The sequence below is a fragment of the Peromyscus eremicus genome, chromosome 1 (assembly GCF_949786415.1).
Source record: "Peromyscus eremicus chromosome 1, PerEre_H2_v1, whole genome shotgun sequence".
NCBI classification, from domain to species: domain Eukaryota; kingdom Metazoa; phylum Chordata; class Mammalia; order Rodentia; family Cricetidae; genus Peromyscus; species Peromyscus eremicus.
Window position 1 is genome coordinate 20313016 of NC_081416.1, and position 15602 is coordinate 20328617.

The 15602-nt window shown below is 47.1% G+C and overlaps 1 protein-coding gene across 1 annotated transcript in view; it reads right to left on the reverse strand.

Annotated features, from left to right (window-relative positions):
- Positions 1-2302: 2302 nt before the first annotated feature.
- The window catches only part of Hoga1 (4-hydroxy-2-oxoglutarate aldolase 1), a 31511-nt gene continuing 18211 nt past the window's right edge, over positions 2303-15602 (reverse strand). The window contains exons 2-7 of the mRNA XM_059257984.1: positions 15397-15525; positions 15117-15244; positions 14298-14432; positions 13953-14049; positions 11963-12096; positions 2303-4365 (exon numbers count right to left, since the gene is read on the reverse strand). Of these exons, the coding sequence (XP_059113967.1) occupies positions 4216-4365; positions 11963-12096; positions 13953-14049; positions 14298-14432; positions 15117-15244; positions 15397-15525 (773 nt within the window). The 3' untranslated portion in view covers positions 2303-4215. The remainder of the gene's footprint in view (positions 4366-11962; positions 12097-13952; positions 14050-14297; positions 14433-15116; positions 15245-15396; positions 15526-15602) is intronic.

Genomic DNA, 15602 nt, shown 5'->3' on the forward strand with positions numbered 1-15602 from the left:
AACACTTGGCTGCATGATGTCACTGTTTCTCAGAACCCCTGTGGTGAGCTGGAGAGAGAGGCCAGTCAATGAAGTGTCTCTGTGCACGCATGAGGACCTAAGTTTCCTCAGCACCTGTGGATAAAGCTGGGCATGGTCGTGCATGCTTCTACTCCCAAGTCTAGAGATTCAAAGAGAGCGTTATGTCTGGGGCTGACTGTCCAGCCAGCCTAGCCTAGCCTAATTAGCAGGCCCAGGTACCAAAGTACCAAAGTGAACAGCTTTTGAGGAACACAGGAGGCTGATGCATGGCTACACACACACACACACACACACACACACACACACACACACACACACACACACACTCTGTGGAGTAGAAGGAATGAAGATTTCAAAACCAGCAGGCTCAGGTTGTCCAGGCTGGTAAATGGCAGGGCTGGATGGAGTTTCTCTATCCTACTGTTTCTGATCCCAGCTCCCTTTCACTGGATTGAGCATCAATGTATACAAGCTCCAAGACCAGTTATTGCCAGACCTACTGGGTGACCTCTAACAAATCAACTCCTGCCCATATCTCCCCTTTTTTTTGCACCCAGTAGTAGAACATTCCCACCACGCTAGCTCATTTATTTATGGTTCTCACCTCAGTTTTCCCCATAGCTCTGGGAGAAAGGTGTATTATAGCCGAGATTTGGAGAAAACAGAGGGCTACCCCAAGGCCCCACAGACACCAGGGGTCCCAGAACTTAAACTCAGGGCTAGACAACTTTCTAGGCTGCCTCTTTCGGGCCTAGATTTTTCCCATCAGCCCTAAACCTGTTCTGTAAGCCCCACTGCTCCAGAAGGTGACTATAAAAGCAGCCCCAGAGCCAACTTGTGAAGTCATGAGAACCTGGTTTTGAGTCCCCAGCACCCACATAAAAAGCCAGATGTGGTTGCTGCATGCCTGTCACCCCAGCACTGGAGAATAAAAACCAGCAGATCCCAGATACTTGCTGCCAGCCAGTATGACCAAAATGGCAAACTCCAGATTCAACAACAGACCATGTCTGAAAAATTAAAATGGAGTGCGATAGAGCAGAGCTCCCTAACATCAGTCACTAGTTGCCACACTGCCTGCATTAGTAATTGCACATACGCATACACAATAAAAAAAAAGTCATTAAGCTTTCCTAGGCTACCACTCTAATAGTGGGCTGTTTGCTTGGAATTATTAAGGCTTCTCTCAGTGATAAGGCTGATCCTACAGACTCCACTGCCTTTAGGAAGGTCCTTGGCATCTGGCCAGAAAATCTACTGTATTGGCTTTCAAGTTTCACTTGTTATATTTTATTATAGTAACAAGGTGATCTGCTTTGATAATAAAAGTAGAGTGGCTTCAGACAAAAGCATGGTCCTATCTCAGTCCAAGTCCCCAAGATTCATACCTGGGCTGGTCAGTCTTCCAGAGTGTAGACCGGGTGTCTATCCACCAGGTGTCATTATTTACTAATGTGACAAGGCACTGGGCTGTCTTGGACACTCAATGGTGGGGATCAAAATGACATGTGAGTTAAGAAAGGGCATCGTGGCTGGAATTCAGCTTGGAGGCCTTTCAAAAATAAGGAACACATTCTGATCAGGTTTCCTCTGCAGCTGCTGCCTCTGGAAGAAGTCAGAATGTGGATGGTTGGGGCCATCCCTGACTTTCCAGCGATGTCATGCACAATTAAGATTTCTAGCTTCAAGTCAGAAGTAACAGCCCCTTCAGGAACCAACTTCCTTGGTTTCTAGCTGCACCTCCTACCTTTTTGCTGGGTTCCCTGGTTCACCCACCTTAGGGCAGAAGAAAGTACCCACAGAAGAGACAAGCAAGAAATTGTCCCTGGTGGAGGGTCTCTAGAGACTGTGTAGAATACACATGCGAGAAGCCACAGGCTGAGAAAAGGAGCTGGATGTTGCCTTGAGCTTATGGGAAAGGAGTCTGTTAGTGGTAGAACAGGAATGGCCCCCATAGGCTCATATATTTAAATCTGTAGGGAAAGGCACTATTTGAAAGGATTAGGAGGTGTGGCCTTATTAGAGGACGTCTGTCACTGAAGGCAGGCTTTGAGGGTTTCAAAAGCCCAAGCAGCTTTCTCTTCCTGGCCTGGGGATCCAGACATAGAACTCTCAGCTACTTCTCCAGCACCAAGTAACTCAAACTGCAAGCCCCAAATAAATGCTTTTCTTTAAAAGAGTTGCGGTGATCATAGGGTCTCTTCCCAGTAATAGAAGTCTAAGACAAGTGGGTACCAGGAGAGGGGTATTGCTGTGACAGGCCTGATCATGCTTCTTGTTGGCAGAATGTGGACTTTGCATTAGGAAAACAGTTGAACACTTGAAGTGGGACTTAACGGGCCATCCTCATAGGAGCATGGAAGACAGTGGTGCCCAGAGCAATGTAGATTATGATGGCCCAGCTCAAGAGGCTTCAGGGAAGAAGAATATTATTAAGTGGCCCAGAGACTGTTCTTGTGATATTTTGTTGAAAAATGTGGTTGCTTTTGGCCCTTGCCTAAAAAAATCTGCCTGAGGCTAAACTGAAGAGTTTTCTATTAATGGCACTGGCAGAGGAGATTTCCAGACAGCCTAATGTTGACTGTGTCATGTGGTTATTAGTGGCCAGTCTTATGCAGATCTAAAAAAGGAGAGCAAGGGAAAATATAAAATGTACAGGTTGAGAGGAAAAAGAGCACCAGGGAGTCTAATGGAGCGAAGTCCAGGGCTCAAGGAGATAGAAAGTTTAAAGAAAATCCTGATGCTAATTGGAATAGGAAGTGGTGACCTCAGGGCAAGATCCCACCCTGCTGAGCTTTCAACTTATGAAACATAGTTAAGAGCTTACACAGTAAAGGAAACCATCAAAAACAGAAAGTTAGTGAAAATGTATTTGAATGAGGGGGCCAAGTTCTAGCCCCATCAAGCAGCAGAACTTGACAGCTTCAGCCACATGGTTCTGACTTTAGAGTCAAGAATACACGGTTGTGGAATCTCCCTCCACACCTAAGGAAAACCACTGAGGCCAGACGTGTCAAGAATGTCCCTGCATGGAGGCCCAGGGAGGCCATTGCATGAAGCTGTGAAAGTGAAGCCTGGATTGCCTTGGAGACCCCAAGATGTTGGGGAATGCCAGAACTGTGGGATACCTGATGAGGAGAGCTGCTAACAGGAAGTGGAACCAGCCCAAGAGAAAGAAGTGTGTGACAGTCAACAAAGCTGAAAGGAGTTGGTGATCTGAAGAGTGCTTTGTCATCAGATATGGAGATGTAGAGTTTGGAGTTGGTCCAGCTGGTTTGTGGTCTTGCTTTGGCCCAGTATTTCCCACTATGCTCCCTTTCCACCCTTTTGGGATGGTAATGTATATCCTTTGCCATTGTATGTTGGAAGTATGTGACCTACTTTTTGATTTTGATTTTACACTGGGTTACAGTTAAGAGATTGTCATGCATCTCAGAAGAGACTTTGAATTTTGAACTTTTAAGCAGTTTTGAGACTGTGATAGATTATGGGAACTTTTGAAGTTGGACTAAATGCATTTTGCATTGTAACATGGCTATAAGCCTTTGGGGGCCAGGGAGTGGAATGTGGTGGTTTGAATAAGAATGGTACCCATAGGCTCATACATTTAAATGTTTAGGGAATGGCATTATTTGAAGTAATTAGAAGGTATGGCCTTATTGGAGGGAGTGTGTCACTGAAGGTGGGCTTTGAGGTTTTCAGAAGCTCAAGCCAGGCCCAGTGGCTTTCTCTCTTCCTCCTGCCTGTGGATCCAGATGTAGAACTCTCAGCTACTTCTCCAGCACCAGGTCTGCCTGCATGCTGCCATGCTTTCCTCCATGATGATAATAGACTAAACCTCTGAAACAGTAAGCCAGCCCCAATTAAATACTTTCCTTTATAAGAGTCCACCAGGGAGCCGGGCGGTGGTGGCACACGCCTTTAATCCCAACACTCAGCCAGGCAGATCTCTGTGAGTTTGAGGCCACCCTGGGCTACCAAGTGAGTTCCAGGAAAGGTGCAAAGCTACCAAGAGAAACCCTGTCTCAAGGAAAAGAAAAAAAAAAAAAAAAAAAGAGTCACCAGGGTCATGGTGCCTCTTCACAGTAATAGAACACTGACTAAGACAAGCTCTAATTCCTAATGCCCTGCTCCTCTTCAGGCTGTAGGAACAGAAGTCCCAGACAGCTCAGGTCAGGTGTCTGCGGCTTGTCATCAGAGCCAGCCATTGTTACTGAAATCCAAGCGCAGGGCTTCTTCATTGGCGGGGCTCAGCTCCTGCAAGGGAGCACGACAGGGACCACCATAGTAGCCAAACCAGTCCATAGTTTTCTTCAGTCCTGGGATCCCGAAGCGCTGGGTCACCTGAGAAGAGGCATTTGTTAGAAAGACTGCAGAGCCCCCCACACCTCTGACACACCTACCTGGACCTTGGCATCCACTGCTTCATAAAGTTGGGGTTCCCACCCTCCTGTAAGGAGCTATAATCTGTGGTGCAGGTTGCACTGAGAATCCAGATTTGGACACCAGAAGCAGGTCAGTTATGGAGAGACTCAGCCTGAACAAGAAGATTCCTTTGGGGGTTTTAGGAGAAAAACTACTCCAACAAAAGAGGGGTATCCAGCCCTCATATTTGGATAGAAGGTTGGCCTGGAAGGAGGCAGCAAGGCTGGGGCACCAGAGTCCCACCTGTGCTGGCTCCCCAAAGCACAGCAGACCTGGTTAGCAAGGAAGTAGACGCTCCATGACAGCCTTGGGCATAGACCAGATCCTTAGTCCCCAGCATCAGGGTCCCCCACCCACCTACCTCCTCCCTGGCCCTATTTAAATGGTTTCACAGAAAATAATATACCCCTAGCCAATATACCTCTAGGTTTATTGTATAACTGTACTATTTATTATCTGAGCAACTTCTCTTCCCTAGAAAAATGAAGGGGCTGAACAACATGGTGTCTAAGGGCTTGTGTATTACAGTGGCACCCACAGCTACTGTCACAGTTTAAAATCATACAGGAAATTCTACAGAATAAATGAAGGATCCAGTTTCTTTCCTTTCGTTCTAGCAACTGATCAGACATATTGGAATGAATCTTTGATGACCTAAAAACTAGGAAATAACTCATTACTTAATAAAGCTTCATTTGGAGGAGAGGGAAACCTCAGAGGCGTGAGTTTCAAGGAGGGTGAAAGCAAGGGAGTGTTCAGTGGAGAAAGGTGGGGTGGGTGGTGGGTAACTGGCTTGCAACTACCCACCACTAGAGGCCAGCCGTCATCAGCAAACTGAAGGCTTTCCCACCCAGGATGTCTTAACGGCCTGACTTTTAAAACCCCCGAAGCAGCTTTGTAGTTGGCCAAAACCTCCAGAAGAAGCTGGAACCACGCAGGCCCTGGAGAAAACCTTGTTCCTACCATGGCTTCTGAAGCTAGCCGGCGTGCTGCCTCCTCAGCCCTGGAGGAAGGGCTAGCTGTTTGGGTGGCAAAGACCTCAGGAAGTCCTAAATATAGCCTGGGGCAGGAGGCTGGCTGGGTGGGCAGGCAGAAGAAGGACATGCCTTGGACGAGAACGTGGCAATAAAGTGACATCAGGCTACTGTTGGAGTGTCTGAGTCTACAGCTCAGGCGGCAGCATCAAGGTGCTCCAGGCATTCCTGAGTGTGTGCCCAAGGCTAGCACAGGAAGGCACAGCCTAAAGGGAGGGGCAGACCGGGGTAAGATGACCTCAGAGAGCTTTGATGGCAGCTGGGCTTTCCATCTTCCCACAGGGGCAGCCAACTCTGCTTCCTCTGGAAAATGAGATGTTATCTACACCTACCCATAGAGATGACTCAAACATCAGATGACCAAACACCATTAAATCACAGCGGTCCCCAAGACAGCTGGGGGCACTACCTCCTCCTGTCCTGGCAGGATGCAGATGTGGGACTCTTCTCTTGTGTGTGTAGATGGGAATGAGAAAACCAGGCCTCCACCCCAGGGGAATGGCCAGAGTGTTCAGGGCAACCCCCGCCCAGCTTAGCTAGAAGGCTTCATTTCTGCAAGTACTTTTTTTTAAAAGACTTATTTATTTATTATGTATACAGTATTCTGCCTACATGTGTCCTTGAAGGCCAGAAGAGGGCACCAGATCTCATTAGGTGGTTGTGAGCCACCATGTGGTTGCTGGGAATTGAACTCAGGACCTCTGGAAGAGCAGTCAGTGCTCTTAACCTCTGAGCCATCTCTCCAGCCCCCTCTGCAAGTTCTTAGACCTATTGACAGAGTCACTCCCAGGAGAAGCTCCACATCCAGGTAGAAGCCTCCTTTCCTTCTCAGATTCCTTCCTCTAAAACTGAGGAGAGGACCCAAGCTAAGCAGGAGACCTAGAACACACCCACCAATTTCTACAAAGTATCCGCCACTGTGTAGCTGGGGTACAGATAGCTTGGACACTTGCCTCTGATGCAAAACTTAAAAGCAAAAATATAATCAAGGTAAGGTGGGCCTAGAGGCACAGGCCTATCATACCAGCTACTCAGGGGGCAGAGGCAGGAGGATCACAACTTCATGGCCAGCCTGGGTTACAGAGAAAGTTCAAGGGCAGCCTGGGCAATGTTTTGTTTGTCAATTTGATTTTGTTTCTAGAAATAGATTTATGGGGGGGGGGGGAATGTCTTAATGAGTTTGTTCCCAGGAAAGTAAAATGATTAAAAAAAATTGCTTAAGTATATATAAGACATTCAAACCTGAGGTAAGTAATGTTCTCAGTTTTCTATACCCACTTTGCTATATATTGTTTTTAACTACTTGAATGTTCAGGGTGGGAAGAGTCACAGCTTGGGAAATTACTCAAAACTTTCACGTTCGAGAAGATAGAGACATTTGTGCTCGTGCTTCCCAAGGACCACCGATGAACACTCTGGACATTACAGAAAACAGGCAGGCAGTGCAATCTGTTTTGTGTGGGATCCGTGTCTTTAATCTCAGCACTCGAGAGGCAGAGGCAGGTGGAAGCCAGGTGGTAGGCCAGCCTGGTCTATACAGCAAATTCCAGGCCAATCAGAGCTACATAGGGAGACCCTGTCTCCAAACACAGATAAGAAAACTCCGAAAGATAGATTGAAGAGGGACGATCAACCAGGAACCTCAGGCACCAAGGGTCAACACAATGGTGAGTCCCCTGGTTCACACTTGAGACTGAAGATACCAACCATAAAATGCCAGGGGGCACAACCAATACAATTTCCAGCAGGAGCTGGAGAGATGGTTCAATGGGCAAAGCACTGGCCAGGCAAGCCCAATGACCTGAGTTTGATCCCTGGAACCCAAATAAAGGTAGAGGAGAACCAACTCCACAAAGCTGTCTTCTGTCTTTCGTATGTGCAGCAGGGCATGCATGTACAACCCCCAATAATAATATGCAGATCAGGCTGGCCTCGAACTCACAGAGTTCTGTCTGCTTCTATCTCTCAAGTGCTGAGATTTAAAAAGTTTTAAAATAAAAGTTCCAACGAGGAGGGCTGGAGAAATGGCTCAGCAGTTAAGAGCACCAGCTACTCTTCTAGAGGTCCTGCGTTCAGTTCCCAGCAACAACATGCAGCTCACAACCATCTATAACCATAGTCCAGTGATCCCGTTAAATCACCATGGCCACATGGTTTCAACTGGAGATTTCCACGAAATGTTTGAAGAAGATTTAGTACCAATTCTGTATTACCTCTACCAGGAAACAGAAGAGCAGAGAGTACTTCCTAGTTCATTTGATGAACAAGACTCAATGGGGAAAGGGTGGATGGGCAAGAAGAAGGGAGGAAGAGGGGAGAGGAGAAGGGAGGACAGAGAGAGAGAGGAAGGAGAAAAAATAGACCGTTATTCCTCATGAATATAGACATAAGAATTCTTAGCAAAATATCACTAAATGAAATTTCAGCAATATACCAAAACAAATATATCCTATGACTGAATGAGGTTTGTTCCAGGGATGTGTCAATATTTGAAAAGTGTTTAGTCTGGCACATGTCTTTAATCTCAGCACTTGAGAGACAGAAGCAGACAGAACTCTGTGAGTTCGAGGCCAGCCTGATCTGCATAGCAAGACAGGGCTATGTAGAGAGACTCTGTCTCAAAAAAAAAAAAAAAAAAAGTGACTTGGGGCTGAAGAGCTGGCTCAGCAGTCAAGAGCAAGTGCTGCTCTTGCAGAGGACCCAGGTTTGGTTCCTGGCACCCTCATGGGTAGTAGCTCACAACCACCTGTAACTTCAGTTGGCCTTCATGGTCACCAGGCATGCACATGGTGTATGTACATACATACATGTGCAGGCAAAACACCTACACACGTAAAATAAAAAATAAATCTTTTTTAATTGATTATATAGTCCATCATGTTAACAGGCTAAAGAACAGTCACATGATCATATGAGACAATGTGAAAAAACATTTGACAAAATTCAGCACTCACCGATAATTTGTAAGAGTTCACAGAAAGCCGGGCGGTGGTGGCGCACGCCTTTAATCCCAGCACTCGGGAGGCAGAGCCAGGTGGATCTCTGTGAGTTCGAGGCCAGCCTGGGCTACCAAGTGAGTTCCAGGAAAAGGCGCAAAGCTGCACAGAGAAACCCTGTCTCGAAAAACCAAAAAAAAAAAAAAAAAAAAAGAGTTCACAGAAAACTAGGAATAGAGAGTAGTATCCTCAATTGATAAAAAGTATCTACAACAACCCAGAGCAAGAGTTATACTCATGGTGAAAGACTGAGTGCTTTCTCTTTAAGATCAGGAACCAGGATTTTCCACCACCACCCCCCACCCCACCCCACCCCCGACAGGGTTTCTATATGTAATAGTCTTAGCTTTCCTGGAACTCACTTTGTAGACCAGGCTGGCCTCGAACTCACAGAGATCCACCTGTCCCTGCTTCCCAAGTGCTGGGATTAAAGGTGTGTACCACCACCGCCCGGCAGGAACCAGGAATTTTATTTGCCCTAGTACAGGAAGTCCTAGTCAGTGCAGAAATGTAAGAAAAGCAAATGAAAGACATAGAGACCGAAATGGACATGATGAACTCCACTTGTGAATAGATGATATGATTGTCTATGTAGAGAATCCCAACAACTACAAACATCAAACCCCTCCCAGAATTACTGAGTGGGTTCAGCAAAGCTACAGGATGTAAGAGAAATATTAAAAACCAGCCTTAGGGCTGGGAATGTAGCTCAGTAGTATGACAATTTGCCTAGCATGCTTGAGGCCCTGGGTTTCATCCTCACCATATACACACACATATACACACAAACATAAATACACACACAGAATTGTGCTTCTAAATACTAGCATACTAGCAATGAATATACAAATAGTGAAATTAAAATACCATTTTCATTTGCCCAAAAAAGCATGAAGTAACTGGGTTTGGTAATGCATGCCTTTTTGTTGTTGTTTGTTGTTTGTTTGTTTTTGTTTTTTGAGACAGGATTTCTCTGTGCTTTGGCGCCTTTCCTGGATCTCACTCTGTAGCCCAGGCTGGCCTCGAACTCACAGAGATTCGCCTGGCTCTACCTCCAGAGTACTGGGATCAAAGGCGTGCGCCACCACCACCCGGCTTAGGTAATGCATACCTTTAATCCCAGCACTTGGGGGGGGGGCAAAAATAGGCAGATCTCTGTGAGTTCTAGGCCAGCCAAGGCTATGTAGTGAAACACAGGTATACATTTTTCGAAAAATGTATATATATATATGTGTGTGTGTGTGTGTGTGTTCTTTGAAGAAAACTACAAAATACTGAAAAACAAAGATTCAAATAAGTAGAGAATGCACTGTGTTTAAGGACTGAACAATGGATGGGCAGTGGTGGTGCACTCCTTTAATCCCAGGATTCAAGAGGCAGAGGCAGGTGGATCTCTGTGAGTTCGAAGCTAGCCTTGTCTACAAAGAGAGTTCCAGGATAGGCTCCAAAGCCACACAGAGAAACCCTGTCTTGAAGTTAAAAAAAAAAAAAAGGATTGAACGATAAAACGGAAGATATCTCCATCCCAGACTGGTCTACAGGTTAACAATTCCTAGTAAGATTTTTTTTTTGTAAATATAGACAAGATTATTCTAAAATTAATATAGAAAGACAAAGGAATCAATTACCTCAAGCAATTTTAAGGAAGATTAAAAAGAACCAAATAGGAGGAAGCAGCCAATTACAAGATGTATTTGAACCCTTACGCACAGCTAACAAACCGGAGTGTGGCACAGTTGAGGTACAGACGCACAGATCAATGGAGAGAATAGAGAACCCAGAAATAGACTCTCACAGATCTGCCCCACTGACTCTGACAAAGGCAGAAAGGCATTCAACGGAGAAAAAGAAAGCTTTCTCAACAAATGGGTTTGGAGGCAGTGGATATCCATTGGCAAAAAAAGGAACTTCAACCAAAGTCTCAGGCTTTCCACAAAGATTAACTCAAAATGGGTCACCAACTTTTACAATGTAACTATAAAACTTTTAGGAAACAAAGTAGGAGAATATATTTAGCAACTAGTGCTGAACAAAGACTTCTTAGGCTTGACATTAATATATATTAGTTAGTATGATTCATATTAATTAGTATGATTCAAGAAAGAAAGTATTAATAAATTTGACTTAAACAAAAATCTTAATTCTTTTTCCAAAAATGTAAAATCTGATTGACCAAAAACATGTAAAGAAAATGAAAAAGACAAGTTACAGACTAGGGGAAAACATTTACAAGCACACATCCAACAAAGGACTAGTATGAAGTTCTTCCAAACTTAACAATTGAGAAAGACATTCACTTAGAAAACGGGCAAGATGGCAGGCGGCGGCGCACGCCTTTGATCCCAGCACTCGAGAGGCAGAGACAGGTGGATCTCTGTGAGTTCGAGGCCAGCCTGGTCTACAGAGTGAGTTCCAGGACAGCTAGGGCTGTTACACAGAGAAACCCGGTCTCAAAAACAAAACAAAACAAACAAACAAACAAACAACTGGAAAAGAAAGAAAGAAAGAAAGAAAGAAAGAAAGAAAGAAAGAAAGAAAGAAAGAAAGAAAGAAAGAAAGAAACTGGACAAGCAACCAGTCAGGACTGCAGGTGGATAGCAAAGCACATGATGTCTGGCTTGTGTGGCTTGGGCACAGTTTCCAGCACCAGAAAGAAAAAGGAAAACGGGCACAGGACATGAACAGACATTTGAACGACAAGGCTGTGCCAAGCAAATGCAGGAAAAGATGTTCAATGTCCTCAGCACCAGAAACCTGTGCTACTTCCCCGCTGTCAACAGAGCTGGCATGAGACAGTCTAACACACCTGCTGGCGAGGATACAGAGAAGGTGCTCACACACACATTTACGTTCGTACAAATGCCAAGTCAGGACAGCCCCAGCTACTCAGGAGGCCGAGGCAGGAGGATCTCAAGAGCCAACAAGTTTAAATCCAGCCTTGGCAACACAGTGAGACTCTATTTCAAAATAAATAAAATAAGGACATATTTTTCAGTTTTCTTCAAATTTCAAAATAGCTTTGACCTTGACCAGCCTTCCTTGCTAAGGTCTCCTTGACCTGCCCTCAAAAGAACTGGAACCTAAGGTCTGAACTGCAGAGCACACCGTTCTGACAACTCTCCTAGAAAAGGAAACTTTGTCCAGTTCTCCCCCGCCGAAGTCACTCTGATTGTCAGTGTTTGTACCCCGTGAAGCTGCTGAAAAGCCATGGCGCACTGTCTCCAGGCTTTGAACCTCTAGGTGTGGACCCAGAGCCATGCAGGGTACTTGTTCAGTGCATGTTCAAAGGGTCAGACACTTAACTGGCCCACGTGGGAAATCCAATGAATCCTGAAGCTTGAGGAATGACAGGGCTCACTCTCTGCAATTGGGGTTTCCTGGGGAGGCAGTAAGGGTTCCCACACTGGGACAGTCTCTAAATGGACAGTCTGAAAGGGAAGGAAGGATTGAGCAGGGACCCCGTGCCAGCCCAGGCTGGGAGCTCACCGCAGTGTTGGGCTCGATCAGGCGGTGCTGCAGTGTCCGGGCGGCTTCCCACTGCCCTGTGAGGCAGAGTCTCTCCAGCTGGCACACCTGGGCCCCTAAGACATTGGCCAGGCCACATATGCTCCCAACAGCTCCTGCCGGAAGGAGACACAGAACATCTGTCAGGGCCACTGACTACGGAGAATCCCAAACTCTGGGCCCGTGCCTTTTCATTTTGGTAACACAGGATGTAGATTTCTATACTCGTTGGGCTGTGTCATAGGCATGCTCTGTTTCAGAGGCAAAGGCCGCCTGATGTTCAGAATGAGAAGTCAGCATGGCAGTTGCTGCTCAGAGCCAGTGGTGGGGCAGGAAGCACAGCATACAGGACAGCCCCTTCACCTGCCTCCTACCTGCCATGTCCCCCGACAGGATCTTGACACCCTAGTGGCTGGGCAACTAGGAACTGAAGTTCTGAAGTCCTATTCCTTCAGTTAACTGGGCCACTACTGATAGGGAGTGGGAAAGCGGCCTGGATGTGGGGTCAGGAGCTTGGTTTGGGAATGTCCTTGGCTTCATGACGTGAAACTCAGCCTCTGAGTGTGACTCTAAGATGAGTTAGGAGGGACCCTAACCACAGTGGCTCAGTACTGGAAGAAAGACCAGTATTTGGAAGGACTAGTACTTTTACTAGTTGTAAGATACCTACCACAGGGCCAGTGAGATGGCTCAGTGGGTAAAAGGTGCTTACAGTGAAGCTTGATGACCCAAGTTCAATCCCAGGACTTACTTGGTAGGGGAGAAACAACTTCCCAAAGTTGTCCTTTGACCTCCACATGTGCCATTACACACACATACACACACACACACACACACACACACACACACTAAATAAGATATAATTTTTTAAAATGTAATAAAAACAACTTTATTTAAAAACAAAAAATGCTCATAGCCAGGCATGGTGGCCCATACCTCTAATCCCAGAACTCAGGAAGCAGAGGCAGGTGGCTCTCTCTGAGTTCAAAGGCCAGCCTGATCTACAGAGTGAGTTCTAGGACAATCAGAACTATATAGAAAGCCCTCTCAAAAAATACAAAAAACAAACAACAACAAAAAAGAACAAAAAAATTACTTATCATGTGCTGGGCACTGTGGCTGACAGGGCTGGCCCTCTAATCCTCACAAGACCACTTAGTTTTTCAGGGTAAAATGCAGGCCCAGTGAGGGCTGGTGTCTTGACTTGGGTTACTGTGTGAATAAATGGCCTGATTGAAACCAAAGCTCAGCTGCCCCCACCTCCAGAGCCTGTGTCTTCTCCATCTGTATTTTCAGGAAAGAGCTACAAATGCCCCTCCTCCACCCTGCACTTTAGACCGTAGGGTGGTAAAGGGAGATACCTACGACCTTGACCAAAGCCGAAGTCTGCCGAGCCTCGAGGTGATGGGAACCACTGTTGTCTCCCACAGTGCTGAAAAATCTCCTCACACCTCAGCTCACTGATGCTTCTGTTCCTCTGCCCCACTCAGGCTCAATCCCAACTGAACCCGAAGACCCTCTCTCAAAACCAACAAGAGCGGCCGGCATTGGTAGGATGCTGGACTGGAAGAGAATCTGACCAGACAGCTAGAGATCCCATCCCAACCCCCTAGGTCTGACAGTTCATTCTGTCCCATGGCTAGAGGCAGAGGAAAGCAGACTCCTGGCCTGGAGCAGAGGCTCCCAGAGAATGATTTACAGGGCGAGATTAGAGAAGTTAATTTTGTCCTCTAAGCATGGAATTTGGGACTTTGGACTTTACCACCTGCAGGCATCCCTATAGGGCAGCACTGTACTCATACACCCTCCCCCACCCAAAAGGGCCAAGCCCAAGTACCCAGAGTTAAAACAGCTGCTCCCTGCGGATTCGGGCCTGCCCCCTCCCCCCACCGCCCTGTCTCTCCCAGTAGCCCCAGCATCTCGGTACACCTTGGTTGGTCAGGACCCTTTGAGAACAGCAGGAGAGGCTTACCCACAGCATAGCTGGCCAGGAGGAAGCCCACTGACCCAGCCAACACCTGGAAATCTTGCTTGCTGGTCTTGTGAACCATCAGCCCAATCTTGGTCACCTATCAAAGTAATGCAGTGTGAGAGCTGGGCCCAGAACTCAGAGACCAGCCTAGATGGGCTGGGCATGTGCTGTCAAAACACGGCCTCGTACCCAGAGAGATGCCCCAAAGTTTAAGCAGTGCCTCAGGGAGCCCACCCAACAAGCATGGGACTGACAGAGGTCTCAGAGCTACTCTGGGTTAGAGACTACCAGGCTAGAACCAGAGAAAGAGGAGGTGGTCCCAGTCTGGGAGCTGCTGCTACTCACATCACCACCACTGTCCTTTATGCCAATGATATTCGGGTGCTGAGACAATGTAACCACTGCATCCACAGGCAGGTCTAGCCCTGTATTGGCTGGGACACTGTACAACACCACAGGGATTGGAGAAAGATCAGCAACCTGGGGGGGGGGGGCAGAGAAAAAGAGGAGACAGCAACTGCCTGAGTCTGAAGGGCTGAATGCTTACCCTCACAAGCCCTGGACTGTGTCACCGCAAGGCTGTGTGACAGCTCTGACTTCTGTAATATGGGTAGCAATGAAGGGAAGATTCTGAGTGTTGTCTATACATCAGGCACAGCTCGAAGCTATGTACGCTGCAGATCTCATGTAGCCCTGAAGAAGCACCCAAGGCAGATGCTTTATTCTCCCTGGTTTTTAAAATTATTATTATTTTTTAATCATGTGTATCTGTGTGGGCATATGCCCATGAGTACTGGTGCCCTTAGAGGCCAGAGACATCCAATCCCCTGGAACTGGAGTTGTATGTGGTTGCAAGCCACCCAACATGGGTGCTTGGAATTGAACTTAGGTCATCTGTAAGAGCATTATGAGCTCTAAACCACGGAGCCATCCCTTCAGCCCCTATTCTTCCTGTTTTAAAGAAAAGTGATATAGAGAGCTTAGGTAAATGGTCTAATGTCACACAGTTGGTACACGATGGCATTATACCTAGGCCCTAGAGTGACTATTAACATGATGTAGGCTCTCCATTTCAATCCAAGCTTCTCCTTAGGCCTGGCCTCCATCTCTGCCAACCTCCGCTTGGTCCGAGGCCTCTAAACCACGCCCACCCCTCCCACCTACCTTGGTGTAGTGGTGAATGAGGGCGGCGCTGCTCATGCGGCCACGGTAGTAAAAGGGAGTCACCACCATGGCGGCATCAGCACCGACTTGAGCCATGCTGACGGTCATCTCTACTGTGGCTTGAGTGGCTGCAGCGAGGGAGAGGGGAGAAGGCAAGCAAAGAGGGCCTCAGTGCGTCCCAGCAGAGGCAAAACAGTAGACAGAACCCAACCCCAGCACCCAGGAGCCCGGACCCCCCAACAGCCCAGCAACCCCAGGTCCCAAGGCACTGTGTCCTCACACTCGCAGCCGGAGCCGGCTAACAGGAGCTTGTCCTTGGGTATGGCTTGACGCACGCGGCTCACCACCTCCAGGCGCTCATGGCTGGTCAGGAACGGAAACTCTCCAGTAGAGCCCTGGACCACGAAGCCTAAAATAGAGCCCCATCACTATAATCCACCCATTCCCACCGTCTCAGGAACAGGATGCTGGTATTGCACAATCCTC